General features: G+C 40.2%; 2 protein-coding genes across 5 annotated transcripts; both read right to left on the reverse strand.

The window, feature by feature from the left end:
- Positions 1–72: 72 nt before the first annotated feature.
- wipf3 (WAS/WASL interacting protein family member 3) lies at positions 73–10,013 on the reverse strand. 4 transcript variants are annotated; one of them, XM_047384837.1, is made up of 9 exons: positions 9,921–9,975; positions 9,732–9,822; positions 7,638–7,732; positions 7,049–7,181; positions 5,364–5,513; positions 4,546–5,271; positions 2,730–2,858; positions 1,853–1,957; positions 73–1,074 (listed from the first exon to the last, which is right to left on the reverse strand). In XM_047384837.1, exons 3-9 carry the CDS (start codon positions 7,713–7,715, stop codon positions 1,034–1,036), a joined length of 1,362 nt encoding a protein of 453 aa, XP_047240793.1. In that variant the 5' UTR covers positions 7,716–7,732; positions 9,732–9,822; positions 9,921–9,975; the 3' UTR covers positions 73–1,033. The 4 variants fall into 4 exon arrangements, with proteins under 4 accessions (XP_047240793.1, XP_047240794.1, XP_047240795.1 ...); XM_047384838.1 differs by having other exon boundaries at positions 1,853–1,954; positions 9,732–10,013; XM_047384839.1 differs by lacking the exon at positions 5,364–5,513 and having other exon boundaries at positions 9,732–10,012.
- Positions 10,014–10,758: 745 nt separating this feature from the next.
- On the reverse strand, positions 10,759–14,622 carry LOC124879503 (proline-rich protein 15). The gene is made up of 2 exons (XM_047384115.1): positions 14,278–14,622; positions 10,759–12,515 (listed from the first exon to the last, which is right to left on the reverse strand). Exon 2 carries the CDS (start codon positions 12,494–12,496, stop codon positions 12,125–12,127), a length of 372 nt encoding a protein of 123 aa, XP_047240071.1. The 5' UTR covers positions 12,497–12,515; positions 14,278–14,622; the 3' UTR covers positions 10,759–12,124.
- Between the last annotated feature and the right edge of the window lie 469 nt (positions 14,623–15,091).

The raw sequence follows: 15,091 nt of genomic DNA on the forward strand, positions 1-15,091 counted from the left end.
CATATCTTTATATCCAGACATTTGTATAACATTAACTGAGTTTTGACTCGGCAGCATGGTTTTACAACAGAGTACTGTATGAAATTTATTTTATTTTATTTTCAAAATACTTGTGTTCAGTTCTTCTGATCAGCCATCCACAGCAAACATGATCAGAAATGAAGTAGATCTATATATAAATGGGATCATTTGTGCCAACTCCGGTTAAGTTGCTGATACTTTCAAATTTAACCAGTAGGTGGCACTGTCCTCCCAAGTGTTAAACTTTGGGATAGCGATTGTTGGAAAAGGGAGAACTCATTTATTATTTGCTGATAAAATCTGAACCTCAAACATCCCATTTACATGTCAGTCAGTTGTAACATTTTCAAAAATTAAGTCACATTAACACAAAGGAGTACCACTATACTGCATACAAAGAGAATGCAGGTTTATCAATAAAACTAGTAATCATAAACGATGTACATGTAACCTTGTTTTTTAAGCCAACATTCAGCACAAACGCTAAAATGTGTTTTTTGTTCATCCAGTTGAAATGCTAAAAAGGTTCAAATTGCCATACTCTGCATAAAGTTCTACTTCAATGCACCATAACTCGACGTCAAAGACCAGTTTGTGTGGCTTTACAAAGTTGTGGCTATAAACGCGGTAAACAATATAGAGACGGGTTAATACCTGATGACAAAATACTTCTTGTTCCATCCTTCCATTAATGTTTAAATTGATTAAAAAATATATATATTTAAAGAAGGGTGATGGAAGACTCTGTCCCTGGACTTAATGTGTTGAGACTGTATGTAGTCTGTCGGGCCCTCCTCCTCACACACATTGAAAACATTCCACGCTGGAAAAGGTCAGAGGTCACACAGTCAGAATAAGGCCGGACCCTGTTTGACACTCATACGCTCACGCAGTACACACAAGCACACAAAACATAAACGAGTCTCTGTGGCTCTTTTGTGAGTGTCTGGGGATGTCAAACAACTGAAGAGGAGCGTTTTTGGAGCGAGAAGGAAGATGGAGCATCAATGACTCATCTCAGGTGTGTCCTGATCCCAGGTGGTTTGGGGTTCACTGAAAGAGGAAGCAAACCGATGAGACCACAGTCATACCCCTTACACTATCTCACATTTTGTTGGGTTCCAACCACAAACATCGTTGTGTTTCATTTGGGTTTTTTTGAGACAGACCAAAACAAAGTGGCTCATACAGAAATGTTAAGTGGATGACAAAGAACACATGGTTTTCAATTTTTTTACAGATAAAATTTTAAAAAAGGGTCACATGTCTTTGTATTCAGCCTTGCTGAGTCAAGGTTCTGTGGAACCACCTTCTGCTTTGGTTAGAGCTGCAGTCTTTTGGGGTATGCCTCTACCAGCATGTACATCTAGGGATGGAAACGTTTGTTTATTCTTCTTTGCAAAATTTCTGTTTCAGCACCTGTTTAAAGCTTGGGATATTATTTTAGAACCTAATGATGTTCTGTCTGGTTTGTTCCTTGATCTTTAAAATGCTGTTTTTTATAAGTGTTCTCTTACAAACCTCTGAAAACTTCACAGACGAGCTTCGACTACATGCAGCGGTGCTCCATTCACTAATTAGGCAACTGCTGAAGGCAGCTGGTTGTACTGGATTTTATTTAGTGAAATGCACAGCAAACTTTTAGGATTTGTATTTGTACAAAATCTTGTAAACCATGCATCCTTTTCATTCACATCCACAATTATGCCCTATTTGGTGTTGGTCTGTCCAAAGAAACCCCAGTGCAATACATTGAAGTTTGTGGTTGTACCAAGACAAAATGTTGAAAAGGGGCATGAATAGTTTTGCATGGTACTGCATGAGTAGCTACCTCTGTTTTCTTTGCTTGGGTAGACACGCGGGAAAGGCTTGAATTCATCAGGTGGGGGGAGTTCTTCTACAGGGTGGAACTGGAACTTGGATTCAAAGTCATCTACTGAAGAGAAAAGATGCAACTAACGATTAAAATGTCCAAGTTAGTTTTACTTTCATCAGACCTGAGATATGATCCAATTCAACCTTGTCATTTTTCTCTAACAATGATCTCACCTCTCCCTACAGTTAAATGGAGTCTATTAGTTTTAGTTACTATCACAAAGCAACAGATACAATCAATATAGACTTACAGAACTGTATGTATACCATTTTTCTCTTTAGCCGTATCTATTTCAATGCCCCTTCTTAACCAACCATAGTACAGGTTTACTGAGCATTTCACCTTACAGCTTTCTTCAAGCATTTACTAATGGAGGTCCAATGGTGCCACAATTCAATAATCAAATAAATAATTTAATAATTAAAGAAAAGTCAAACTCATTTATTTAAATTGGAAACATATTTTATTAAATGTGCTATTGGTTAAAAAATAGATTACTGACACATGAATCAATGCATTTATGTCCTTATTCAGTCTATCTATTATCAATTAAGTAATATTATTTAACTATTATCTTACTATTCAATTAGGAATTATTTATTAAGGCAACTTTGAAGATCCATATTTACAAGGTTCTAAAATGATTTAAATCAAGTATACAAACTACATCTTAGCATGTCATTGTTTATTGAACAAAGAAAAAGCCGAGATGTGAAGGTTTCAGAAAAATTAAACAAAATCCAAACTACATCAAACTCTACAATTTAGATGTTCTTTTGGTAGACAACTGTATATCCTCTCTTTATTTTGCAGTAAAATACTGAAACTTTACCCAGACTGTGGAGGTGTCCATTCCTGAAGTTGAAGGGAGGTGGCGGAGGGGGAAGAACGCGGGTGGACAACTCAGTGGTGGGAGAGCGAGCCGGAGGAGCCGGGGGAGGAGCCAACAGCCGGCCCGCACCTGTCGGGGAGATGAGGCAGACCACGTCAGCAGTTTGATCTGACCACTTACAAAGTCACCATTCTTTGATCCAATGCCATCTAACACATGCTGAATATTTTTAATATTTACTTATTACTCTGAGAAAAAGCAGTTAGTCACATAAACTCCTAAAGCACACACAGACTGCAGGGTTATGCAACAAATAGCATTGGATTTAATGAAAGGGTGTGACAGCTGCCACAAAACCCTCACCTGGACTCTGCAGGGCGGTCCACAAAGAGCTGTTTCTGTTTACTCACACATACAGTACATTACAGTCAAACCGAGCACTTTTTCAGTCAAATAACTTCCTGTTGACTGTATTAAATAACTTCCTGTTGACTGTATTTGTTACTGCATCATCTCACTGTCTCATGGTTTAATTTATGGCCCTTTATGAATGCCAAAAACTTCGGGGGCTGGAACAGGAAATGTCTTTTGTCAGTGTCTCAGCAGGTCTGCAGTTGTCCTAAACTGACAAAAAAACTGACAATTTATACACTGGACAATTATATTATGCTGGGATTTTTATTCTCCTGACCACGGGGGAAAAATCTTGTACCATCTCTGATTTTTTAGATTATCCCGTTGTTGAACAATAATGATAACGATGCATTTACAATATCATATGTCCACTACACTAGACATCAGAAGGCCATACATAATAAACTGAACCTCAAGGACAATCATTGAATCAGCTTACGAACACACACCAAGGACTGCAGTGCGTCATAATAATTTATGGATCTTAATGATTTATTTGATCTATTCTTTTTCTGATGGGCAATGATTTTCCTACATGCAGCTGCAGTGATTTTTAAATCTGCTGTTTACAGTCATTGAATTTATTCCAGATATCAGTGCGTGTCTGTAATCCAGCTATGCTCTTTGAATCTGAACATCTATCAAAATGCAGGAAATTTTCTCAGTTGGTGGGATGGGGGAGCATTGTCTCAGCTACAAACATGGGGTGGCCAACAAAACACAGATGGCGGGGCGGGGGCATTTCCCTATTACAAGCAAATAAGCAATAGAAACGCATATGGTACCTATCAGGACATGGCAACCTGGGTGGTGAGTCAAATCTCCTTCAACATAAAAAAAAACGCTAATGCCTGTTACCGTTTCTATAAAAGTCAAATGTAAAACTAACATAATGTAAAAAAAAAAAATCAAAATGTAGCAGTGAATATGAGCTAAAATGTTCAAGTTTGACTTGTTTTAGACTTCAAAATTCAATTTGTTTCCTAGTGGGTCTGTTCTGTGCAGTGCTTAGTATTTCTATATTTACTCAGGTTGAATGAAATGGAGTCATGATTTAAGTAAAGGTCATCCTAGTCAATGATGTTACTGGATTTGCTATGGCAGCTTGAAATATTGCATTTTTACTTTCATATATATAAACCTCATGAAGTCCAGTCACATATTTGCTTTCACTTGTGACATAAAATTTTGTTTAGAAGTTAGTTTTCAATTTAACCAATTTTCACTTGTATGTTTCCTCAAAAACATCACTCAAATGGGTGAAACACTGACAACTTTTCCAACTTTGCAAAATCACTGTGTGCATTTATAACGACCTGCATGATGCAGAAATCTGTGGACAATAATGGTGGATATAAAAATGCCTCCCCACTGACATCAAAGATTCATATGCACCACCCACCTAAACTTCTGGGCACAGCTGGTGGCCGGCGAGTGGGAACGTTGCAAGGATATGAAGGTGGCAGTGAGCGCATGGCTGGTGAGGGCACCGGGACAGCTTTGGGTGGTGGTGGTGGTGGAAGGGTGGTGGGGCAGCTTGGGGTGAAGGATGTTGGTAAAGGCAGAAGAGGAGGTGGTGGAGGGGGTCCGAGGGGGCTGTCACGCAGAATGGGGAATCTGGATGGTTCAGAGTAGGCTGTGGTAGGAGGTGGAGAGTAGAAGAAGCAACCTGATGAGCGGTCCCCTGGGATGGATGAAGGTGGTGGGTGAGTCAGAGGTGGAGGTGGAGGAGGGGGAGTAGATGGCTGGGGCACCGATGTGTGGTGAGAATGTTGGACAGGTAGCCATGTGGGCCTGGTGATCTGGGATGGAGGAGGAGGAGGAGGGCAGGAGGGAAGAGGCGGAGGCTTGCTGTTCGGTCGCTCCTGGAAGGCTTGAGGCGGGGGAGGTGGAGGTGGAACAGAGGGAGGGGCAGGTGGAGGAGTCAGAGGTGATAATGCAGGCAAAGGTGGTTGGTGTTTGCTGCTGTTAGAGGGGGAGGGAGGAGCAGAGGCAGATGGAGTAAGGAGACATTGGAAGGAGTATTGGATCTCTGCCGTCTTGTGTGACTCTGGAAGGCTGCTTGAGTCAGTCGAAGTGGGAGGGTTCCACTGCGGCCTCAAAGAGACAGCAGAGCTCGACCGAGACACTTTATAGAATACAGACAAACACATGAACCGTTGTTAGGGTCACTAAAAAACAACAAAGTAGTTTGTCAAGGAAAGGGAACTTTGAACCCACCAGTGGTCTTGCCTGCTAAGTCTCTATGACCTATAGGCCTGAGAGTGGGAAACCCTCCTGCAAATAGTCCTCCTAGAGAGGGTCCGGTGGGAGCCATCCCAGCTGATGAGCTTTGAGAAGCACCACTGTCTCCAGTGTTTGTCTTAGACTCTATGAAAAACCACATGCATGTATGACTTACATTTAACAGCAATATCTCAGTGGTGGCCATCAATTCAATCAAAAAACCTGATTATAGGAAGGTTGCAATTATCGTACTGATACTTTTGATCTGAATCTAATGATCCGTAATGCCTAAATCCAGCTGTAGACTCCTGTTGTTGGTGTACTGTCTAGGATTTATTTGTCAGCCCCACTTCCAGCAAGCCATGTTTACCGCAGCAATTATAACAGTAGTTTATATCCCACCAGATACTAAAGCTAAAAAGCTAAACTTTTAAAGCATTTTTAAACAACTAAATCACACAGATTGTTTTTTTTTAACGGGTCCTGTCTGGCAGAGTAGCGCTCAGAATTGTTGTCTGAGTGTCAAGAAAAAGCCCGACATATTGTGGAGCATTACAGCTAACGCTTTAAAGCTCTGCTTGATATTCATAAAAAGAAACTTTATTAGAAACTGCTTTGGGATTATTTCAGTTGTTATGGACACGGAGACAGAAACTAAATTACACTGATTTTATTAACTGTAATGTTGCATTAAATTGGATTATATAGTGTCAATCCACAACAGATGTCATCTCAAGGAACTTCACACAACTAATCAACTTATTCATACAGACAGATTCCAAGTCAATTACATATATTCCAATTGTAACCTATTTATCAAACAATGTAGTCAAGTTTAGTTAATCTAAATAACCTGGATAAGCCTCGGCCCAAAAATGATCATTGTCCCTAGTCACAATAAGATTCATTCTACTTGAGATTTGCTAATATATTAATGTCATTTCAGTTTAAATACATTTTTAATCTATTTACCTGTAGTACCTCTCATTAATGAAAAGTTTCTACCAATTTATTTCTGTTCTCTTTATTTCTGTTTTCTTTCATATACTGTGCTCCTGGTTGAGTGCTACTACACACTGCGGAATTTCAAAAGCCGTGCCCATCTTTTAATTTGAATTGTTGTATTCATGCTACACTAAAATGCTACACTTAAAATGCCGGTAACTAGCAATTTGGACTTCTGCATTTGAACCACACTAAATGCATCCTTAGGACCACTTAAGTGTAAATGCTGTTTGGAACTTGTAACTTGCTATGAATAAAAATGTTTGATAAATGAACATTGTTATTATTATTTATCTATTTATTTAAAATGTTCAACTACATTTACAGCGCTCTGTCTGCAGATATTAATTGTGTGGCTTATTCTAAGATGGAACTGTTAAAATAAAATAAAAACAGAGACAGGAAGATTATAAATCTCCCTGTCTGCTGTTCTTTATTAACCTCTATTGGCATTCCTTCCTGAAGTGTAAGAGGGTCCAATCTGTCTGCATGTGTTCAAATATAGACCACTGGCACCCCCCTCCACCCCCCACCCCTTTGACCTATATAATCTTCTCCCACACTCTCTCTCATCTTTCATGCCCTTCTTACTACAAGGCATCACACCAGGGCATTTTAAAGTGGACTCCCTAACAAACCTCTACATGATTAGATGATAAGGTCGTGGGACTTACTATCAACTGCAGGAGCACTACGGTCATTGACCTGTGTGACTTTCCTGAGTTTGGCGCCTTTATGGATGTCGGCCAATAGGGCATTTCTTCCACCTCCTCCGCCAGACTGGAGTTGAGGAGACTCCAAAGGGCACTGTCACAATGGGGAACACACCAAACCAAATGGTTCTTACATAGTTTTGTGTTTTGTATTCATTGTAGGTTACCCCACAAACCCCAAAGGAAAAAAAAACAGTTCCTTACAAATAATACCTCTTGATTTTCTTTACATTTTATTTTATTTATACTGAAAATATCCCACACATCTTGTTTTCCCCTCTCAAAGAGAAGCTGAATGACTTTATATTACTGAGTTGCTTCCTCTGTTTGCTCCATGCCTCAGATCATTTGAAACCAGGACAATGTGAGTCTGCTGTAGAAACATAACACCTTCCTGCCACCTCGGCTCTTTGGCCAGTTCTCTGTGTGCTTGTTTGTGCGGATGGGTGCATCAATCAATAATGCAAAAACCACGTCCAGGTGTCAGTTATACGGATGAAAGCAAGCGCTTGCAAACGAATGAGAAAGATCTAGAGGCAGACAGGCTCACCTGTGGCAGGGCGGCGGTGGGTGGAGGCGGTGGAGGGGGACCCGGTGGGGGTGGCGGGGGAGGAGGTGGCGCTGGCATGCCAAAACTTCAGATACCTGCAGAAGACGATGCACACTTCATCACCACGGCTGCTTTTTCAGCATAGCCGCTGCTAGTCTTTATATTTTATTTTGTCATCATAGGCTGCTACTGTGTGGAGGGGGCTGTATCTGATGACCTCCTGGCCTTTTTCTTGGACAGGAACAGCCATGCAGCACAAAACAGGAAACAGAAAGCCCTCAATCCCCTGCACAGAAACCTGACACAATTCTCCGCCTCCTATCTAACTCTTCTTCCCACAATGCCCTGTGGCTGGGCTTGGGAAAGGAACAATAGGGAGTGTTGTGTGAAGCGTACTGAACCCCTACCCTTTAGCCATTGTGTGACGAAAGGCTCTCAGCGCAGTTTCTGGATGGAAAACACATCAAGGAAAGACTAGAGGAAGACACCTCACTGTACAAACACGCTGTTCATTTTTCCTGAAAATACTCAGCATTCTGTTGCTACATCCAGGATGTCTTCTAATCAGCGACTCGTGCCTGTTGAGATCCACGATGGTGTCAGCAGGCTCTAACCAACAAGGGTCCTATAAAAGTCTCTGAGACATCTGCTCACTGACAGACATTTTAGAAAAGTTAAACTGAAAGCATCCTGGTGTTTTTGCACACTCATCCCTCGCTGGAATTTGCTCCTGCTCCTCCTTAGCAAAAACAGCAGAACAGGACCTGTACTGTTGTTAAATGAAGCTCCCTTGTCCTCTGCGTTTATACGTGCACAGTTTATGCTCTGCGTTTTTGCAATTTGCAGATAGTTCACCGTTGCTATTTCTATCTTCATAATGGTCTCAAGAAGCATCTGGGATGCTGTTTAGATGTTTAGAGGGCTAGAAGCTGGACACCCGTACAGCTGAGCTTTAGCTAAGCAGGTGCTGCTGAGAGTGCAAGTTCACTGTCTCCACCAGTCATTATTATCTTTCACCCCAATGGTTGTTTGGGCCCCTTAAGACAAAGAAGAGCTCATGTGACTCAGACAAGGAACTGGAACTGTTTGCAGATTCATCCTGAACAAAAAGCATTTTATAAGACAGGGAAAACATGTTCCATTTAGATGAATACAGTTTTTATTTTTATTTCTATATTTCTACTATGCTCCAATTAGTAATTGGAAACTTTACAAAAACACTCTTCAATACTGTGAAATAATGGCAAAAGGAAAAATAAAATTGCGTTTTTTTATTTTATTTTAAGCAGAGAGGCAACTAAAAATTGAAAACGGAGAATTAAAAAAAAAACCTCAGCCCTCTGAATAGTGACAAGTCAGATTAAATGTTAGCAGACTCAGTTTTGAATGAAAAGTAGTTTAAAGGAAGGATAAGTTATAAAGCTATATCTCAAGGTGTAAATCTCACAAAGTGTTGTTCAGTTCATCACCTGACATTGGAAAGATTACAACACAGATGTAATCCTACCAAGACATGAATGTCCACCTAACTGACAAGCAAGAGAAGAAGAAGAAGATGAAGCAGCCAATATGTCTGTGGTAACTTAGGAAGCTGTAGAGGTCCACAGTTCAGGTGGACAGGACAACTATTAGTCATTCAAAATGAGCCATCAACGGTCCGAAGTGCAGTTTGCTATAAGCCGTGTAGGGGAAGAAAAAGCTCTGCTCAGATGAGAGTAAAATTTAGCTTTTTGGCCTGAGTGCAGAAAACCAAAACTGCAAGGTAATCCTGCAACAAAACCTGTTAGAGGCTGCAAGAGATATAGACAGAGCAACAACAGGATGGCTAAGATCAAAGCTAGCTAATGTTTAAGAAAGCAAGCCACTCTTTTCATTTGAAAACAATTCGAAAGTTATGTTTAATTTTTTTGTTTTTACTTCACATTGCACAAATTTGTGTTGATCTATTACATAACCCCCCTCTCATATGCATTAAAGTTTTTTGGTTGTAACATGACATGTGAAAACGTGCTGCAATTGTTGCTTCACATGTAGAGAAAAAAAACGTAATTGTTGCACGAAACTGTAATAATAATAATAAAAAAAGAACCTTACCTTGTAAAACGAAAACCTTCCTGCAGAGATAGCGTTGGTGCTACAGAGCTCAGCGCAGCAGTGTCCTCATGGTGCACCCTTCATAACGGAACTGTGTTCACAGTTATTTTTAGTCAAATAAAGCAAATAAGGACGATCACACACGTGATTCCATGTAGGTCCTGTAAACACCTTTAAAGAATCTCTTACAGAAACTCCTTATTTCTTATCTGTGTCCACGGTGAATGTCCAGAGCTGGTCCAGCTCAGCTGTTTATTTTCCCAAAAGGCGCTCTGCAGGAGGCGCACAGTGCCAAGCCACACCTTAACGCCACATTATTAACACAGGACCAATGATGAGAGAGAGGAGTTTGTAACTTTAAATAACACGTGGAATATAATTTAATCATTTTAGGGTGTAATCTAGTCAGTAAAAATGTAATTCATGTAACAAAATCTAGAATTTTACAGATACTTTTAACCTATTCCATCCCCTCTTCGCCAGCCTCGCAACTACAGGAGGTTTACACAAGTTAGCCCTCTTGTGTTGAAAACATGCCATTACATCTCGCCTTCCTTCTACACATTCATCTTCAAAGAATCCAGCTCCTGTTTAACCTGTTGCACCCTAATTACTGTGAGATTATCGTTGCGGTTCAAACTAAAAATATATTGCTAATGTGATTTCAAAGAAACAATCCTTCATAACCCTTAGTTGCACTTCACACATACACACACCTTAGACGTTAGCAGCTGCAAAGGAATGCAGCGACACAGGTGAGGTCCTCCTTTAAGCAACTGTATTTGACATATGCTGCAGGCTGTGTATAAACATTTACTTAACTTGGCTGTTTTTGTAAGATACAATCATAATAAATCAAAAGCTGACAAAATGACAGTTTTCCTGTTAACTGTCAGCTTTTGTTCTGAATTTCCTTCTTTTTTTTTTTTTCAAAGAGCACTACGTGATGCTCTGCCCGGCTTAGGGGACAAAAAAAAAATCAGCTTGAAATTCCTCAGATATTGAAGCAAAAATAGACACCAAGTGGTACAGTCAGCCATCACTAATTTATTTCTCATTTTGCCTTCATGTAAAGTATTCACAGATAATCAAAAGTACACAGCAACGTTTTTACAAGATCCCCACATTTCATATCTTCATCTGGTAATCAAAAGCACATTATTTTCAGTAGGGGCAGCTTTGCAACAAGCCTTATAATATATGTCTGATTTTATGCAATCCTTCATAAAAATAGCTTTAGCTTTCCACTGGTAAGTGTTCACCTTCACTGGAATCCTTCAGACCGCTTAGAGTCAACCGTTTTGCAAAAGCCTTGCAAAAATTAGCGCTATCCTTCATCTTAAAAAAATATTATTAGTCAAATTTTGGCATTCTTATAAAGATACTGGAAAATATCTTTTAATCGGCATTTCAAGGAGACATTCACTCATTTTAAGAGAAAAAACAGCTTAGGATTGCTGCTTTTTAAAAAAGGGTTATTGTGATTTGATGAACTGTAAGAAATCAGGGTAAGGGAATGCCTCAGGAATAGGCATGGGTCAGTTAAGGGTATCAAAATAAATCAAGGTTTTCAAAATTTCTGGTCACAAAACTGCAAAAAAATATTCCCATCATACCAGTTTCTACAGTGGCAGTATGAAGAGCTGACCGTCCCCCAGCTGTTGCTGTCCACTGCTGGACAGCTTGCTGAAAGTAGGCAACTATGTTTTCTTTTATGCTTATGGGTGAGACCATTTCAGCTATTTGGATATATTAATATAGCAAAAACAGTGGACAGTTGAGTTGTAGAAACTAAAGGAGGCCCACCCATCACTCTTGTTACGATATCGCAGGTCTGAAACTGCATTTGGAAAGTAGCAGTGGGGTTGGTTGTGGCCAAATCCGTGAATGGTGCCAATCTCCACCGCTCACTGGGTGTAAGGCGGGGTACACTCTCGACAAGTCGCCAGTCCTTAATTAGATGCTGTACATTTATTTTACATTTTTATGTGAATCCTGTGATACCTTAACTCAATATTTTCATAGCGGGAGAATCTCATGCCAGCCCATGCCCAAGCAGGACAAGCTAAGTGCTCCATTATTTCTCCTGTTTTTCATTTGAGTTGCGTTTGTGGCATTCCGTGTGCAAAATGGTTCAATAACCATAATAAACAAACATGAAACATCATTAACATAACCCTTCAAAATGTCCAATAACCGTAAAAATATATTTTAGCTCATATTCACAATTCTGCATTATTGGGATAAAACATACATGAACATCACCAGTATTCTGAAGTGTATAATGCCATGCCTTATGAGACTGAAGTTCCTTCAGCTCTTTAAATCCCACTCTTTCTTTGGAAGCAGTACTGTCAAGCAGTCTTTTTACACACACTCTCCTCTCCTCAGGGTCACCGTTTGTCCTCCCTCCCTGACGCTTCCCTCGCCTTCTCCTCGATGGGAAGGGTCGAGCGCAGCCTCCTCTTCTCCTTGAACCGACCCGAGCGGGAGACCTTCAAGTTCCTGCGGCAGGTCTGCTCATTAAACACCGAATCCAGTTTGGAGTCGTCAAAGGTTTCGTCGCTGAGTAAGTTGGAGCCCTGCGCGGGGACGGTCTGGTCGGCGATGGTGGTGGACTTGGGGGCAGAAGATGGGTCTTTTTGCCTCTCTTGTTGCTGTGCGAAAGGACTGAAATCTGGGCCAAAGTTGTAGGAAGAGTCCCTGGTGTCCCCACTCTTTTTCTTTGGGATGAATACACTCCACCACGGGGCCCTGTCTGTCATCTTGAACTGCTGGTTGGACCTGTAAAAAGATTGAATCCCTTTAAATAAAAATGCTACGCTTGTCTATCATAAATTTAAAGAATAAAAGTCTGAATTTTCTTTGTCCTATTCATTAAACGCACCACAAAGGACTCCCACCATTTGTGGTCTATACTTCGTAGCAGATTTTTTAATACTGTAAAACAAAAGATGCTAATCTTTTGTTTTACAGTATGTTGTTGTCCTCAGAAACAAAATTAGAATTGATCAGATTGTTCAGTACGTCAGATCTCAAAGAAAACCTGGTATCGGTATTGCCAGGAAATGATAGTTGGTGCTGTTGGAAAAACCAGAATGTTTACCACTTGAGAAACTATGATCAGGCTTTTCCTGGCCAACACAGAATTCCAATTTTCTTTGTGGTCTATAGCTGCACTATAGACCTAATATAAAAAAGTTGGAATCAGTATTGGTACATCAGACCTCCAAGTACGGTAATAATAATCATAATAATAAGGTCATTTAAAAGGCACTGATGTTACTTTGTTTGGCCAACACTAATAGAGGTAGTCGTTTTGAATCCAACAGAAAATGAAAGAATCATAAAATATATGCAACAAAGCGTAAACAGCCTTTATCTGATCTTTCTTAAATAAATAAAAAACAGTGCAACAAAGTACACGCCGTTTGTTGATGCACTGATAAACCCAAAAAGGATGTGATGCATGACGGAAAAAGGTTGAATCTCTCAAAAAGGTAAAACAGAGCAACGTTGCTCAGCCCTCCTGTGATGTGCTCTCGCTTGCTCTCTTGCAGCCTCAGTACACCCCAAATATGCATCACCATATCTCAATATGTGGGAAATAAAGTTTTCTTTAAAAATGACTTCTTAAACATCTAACTGATACTGAAAATATCTAACTTTAAACCAGGGCTGGCCCATTGTATGGGGGCCTTAAGCAGAATTTGATTTGGGGCCCATCTTCCTGTTGTAAACACCACCACCACTAACAACGTTTCAATCCAGATTTAGTGGAATCTAGAAGAGGGGTCAGGTTTAATTGGCTGAGCTTAAAAGTAACCCTAGGTAGTTAACTGAGCTCAAACACAAAGAAGGGACTAAACCCATAGCATCAGATGTTAACACAGCAAACAGCAAAGATTATTCTTTGCACTTTTAAAAAGTAAATTTCCTTTCAATTATTTTTAGTTTGGGGGCCCTAAGCAACAGCTTAGTTTGCTTTGCCTTGGGTCGGCTGTGCTTTGAGTATCCTTTACAAAGTTACAGTGTCCGCACTGAGCTCTGTTGCCAAACTTGTACATTCACTTTGCTGAAAAAGATGTATTAATTATTCATTAACATACATACAAGCTGACGGTTGATCAATTTGCAGATAGAACATGGTGGGGGTTCTTAGTTTCCATTTATTTACTGAAATATACATAAAAAAGATATTTCACTTTCTTTAATCAGCTGATCAAAGTAAACCAGGCCAATTCAGATCTCTGGCCGTTTGGTCGGTATGTCTCTATTAACCACAGCTTTGACACAAAGCTTCACAGCCAGATCTTCACCATAAAACACAACATGAAGGTAATTCGTCATGTCTACGTTGGGATATTTTTGATTTCTGGAACCAAGTTTTAACAGATAATCTCATGAATAACCTGTGTAGCCATATTTAGCCTCTCTGTAAAACTGGTTTATTGAGTCCTAGGTAGCTACAGAAGCGAAAATCACAGTGTGAATCTCATGTCAAGAAAATGCATAGATTAAAGAAATGGTACCTAGGTACTCTTACCTCAGATGTAAAATATGATGATGACAGTTAAAGGGACCCAACCCACGGGTATGTTATTTCAACAGTATATCTCTAAAGCTTTTAGAGCTCGGAATCTTCTCCTTCTTGAAGCCCAAACCTTGGATCAGCAGTGACAATGATCCTTCAAAGGGTCGATGAGCTATCCATGTTTAAGCAGAAGACTCCTCAAACGCCTCCCGCACCAAACGTCTTGTATCGCTTTTATTTGTCGCTGTTGTTAAACACTTCTCTTCTCAAACAGGTATTGAGTAAAATGGACTTACATATTTATAAGGAGCGGCTTAACCTCCTCTGAACCAGCAAGTTTCCGCCCGAAACTTCATCTGGAAGCACCTGTTCTCGCTCCCGGTTGGCTGAACCCAGCGCATCACGTGAGAACAGCCCAGGTGAGTCCAGAGCGGCTGTGGGTGTGGCTTACGGTTGCTTGGCAACATTGCCCATGGGAGCTTGCGCTTCTTCCACGGCAGATAACACAAAAAAGGAGTCCTTTGTATCAGGTTTACCCAACCCAAATTATGTTTACGCTGTTGCTTGTCATACAAAAGAGATGAGCAAGGTGGTGAGAACTTTACATAAGCTTCTGTTAATAAAAAACAGCTTACACTCAGTTAACTGGAGCTCAGCTACACTGGTTTAAAGCAGGACTTAATGTTAAAATCATTAGATGCCATCACAGCCTGATACCAGTTTTATCTCTGTGCTCTCACTAAGTATATTGCCATTGTACTTTACTCCAGCTGTGGGATCAGTTTAGGTTTTATTTTTGCCCCCTGTCTCTCTGCGTGACAAGTGA

The sequence above is a fragment of the Girardinichthys multiradiatus genome, chromosome 13, assembly GCF_021462225.1.
Source record: "Girardinichthys multiradiatus isolate DD_20200921_A chromosome 13, DD_fGirMul_XY1, whole genome shotgun sequence".
Taxonomy (NCBI): domain Eukaryota; kingdom Metazoa; phylum Chordata; class Actinopteri; order Cyprinodontiformes; family Goodeidae; genus Girardinichthys; species Girardinichthys multiradiatus.

What these genes read in the sequence shown, in the direction of transcription:
- wipf3 (XM_047384837.1), bottom strand. Translation starts at nt 7,715, where the DNA reads ATGCCAGCGCCACCTCCTCCCCCGCCACCCCCACCGGGTCCCCCTCCA. An exon ending in TAGTGCTCCTGCAGTTGATA is followed by an intron (nt 5,514 to 7,048) that starts GTAAGTCCCACG and finishes GGTTTTTCATAG; the next exon opens with AGTCTAAGACAAACACTGGA. An exon ending in AGCTGTGCCCAGAAGTTTAG is followed by an intron (nt 2,859 to 4,545) that starts GTGGGTGGTGCA and finishes TCTCCCCGACAG; the next exon opens with GTGCGGGCCGGCTGTTGGCT.
- LOC124879503 (XM_047384115.1), bottom strand. Translation starts at nt 12,496, where the DNA reads ATGACAGACAGGGCCCCGTGGTGGAGTGTATTCATCCCAAAGAAAAAG.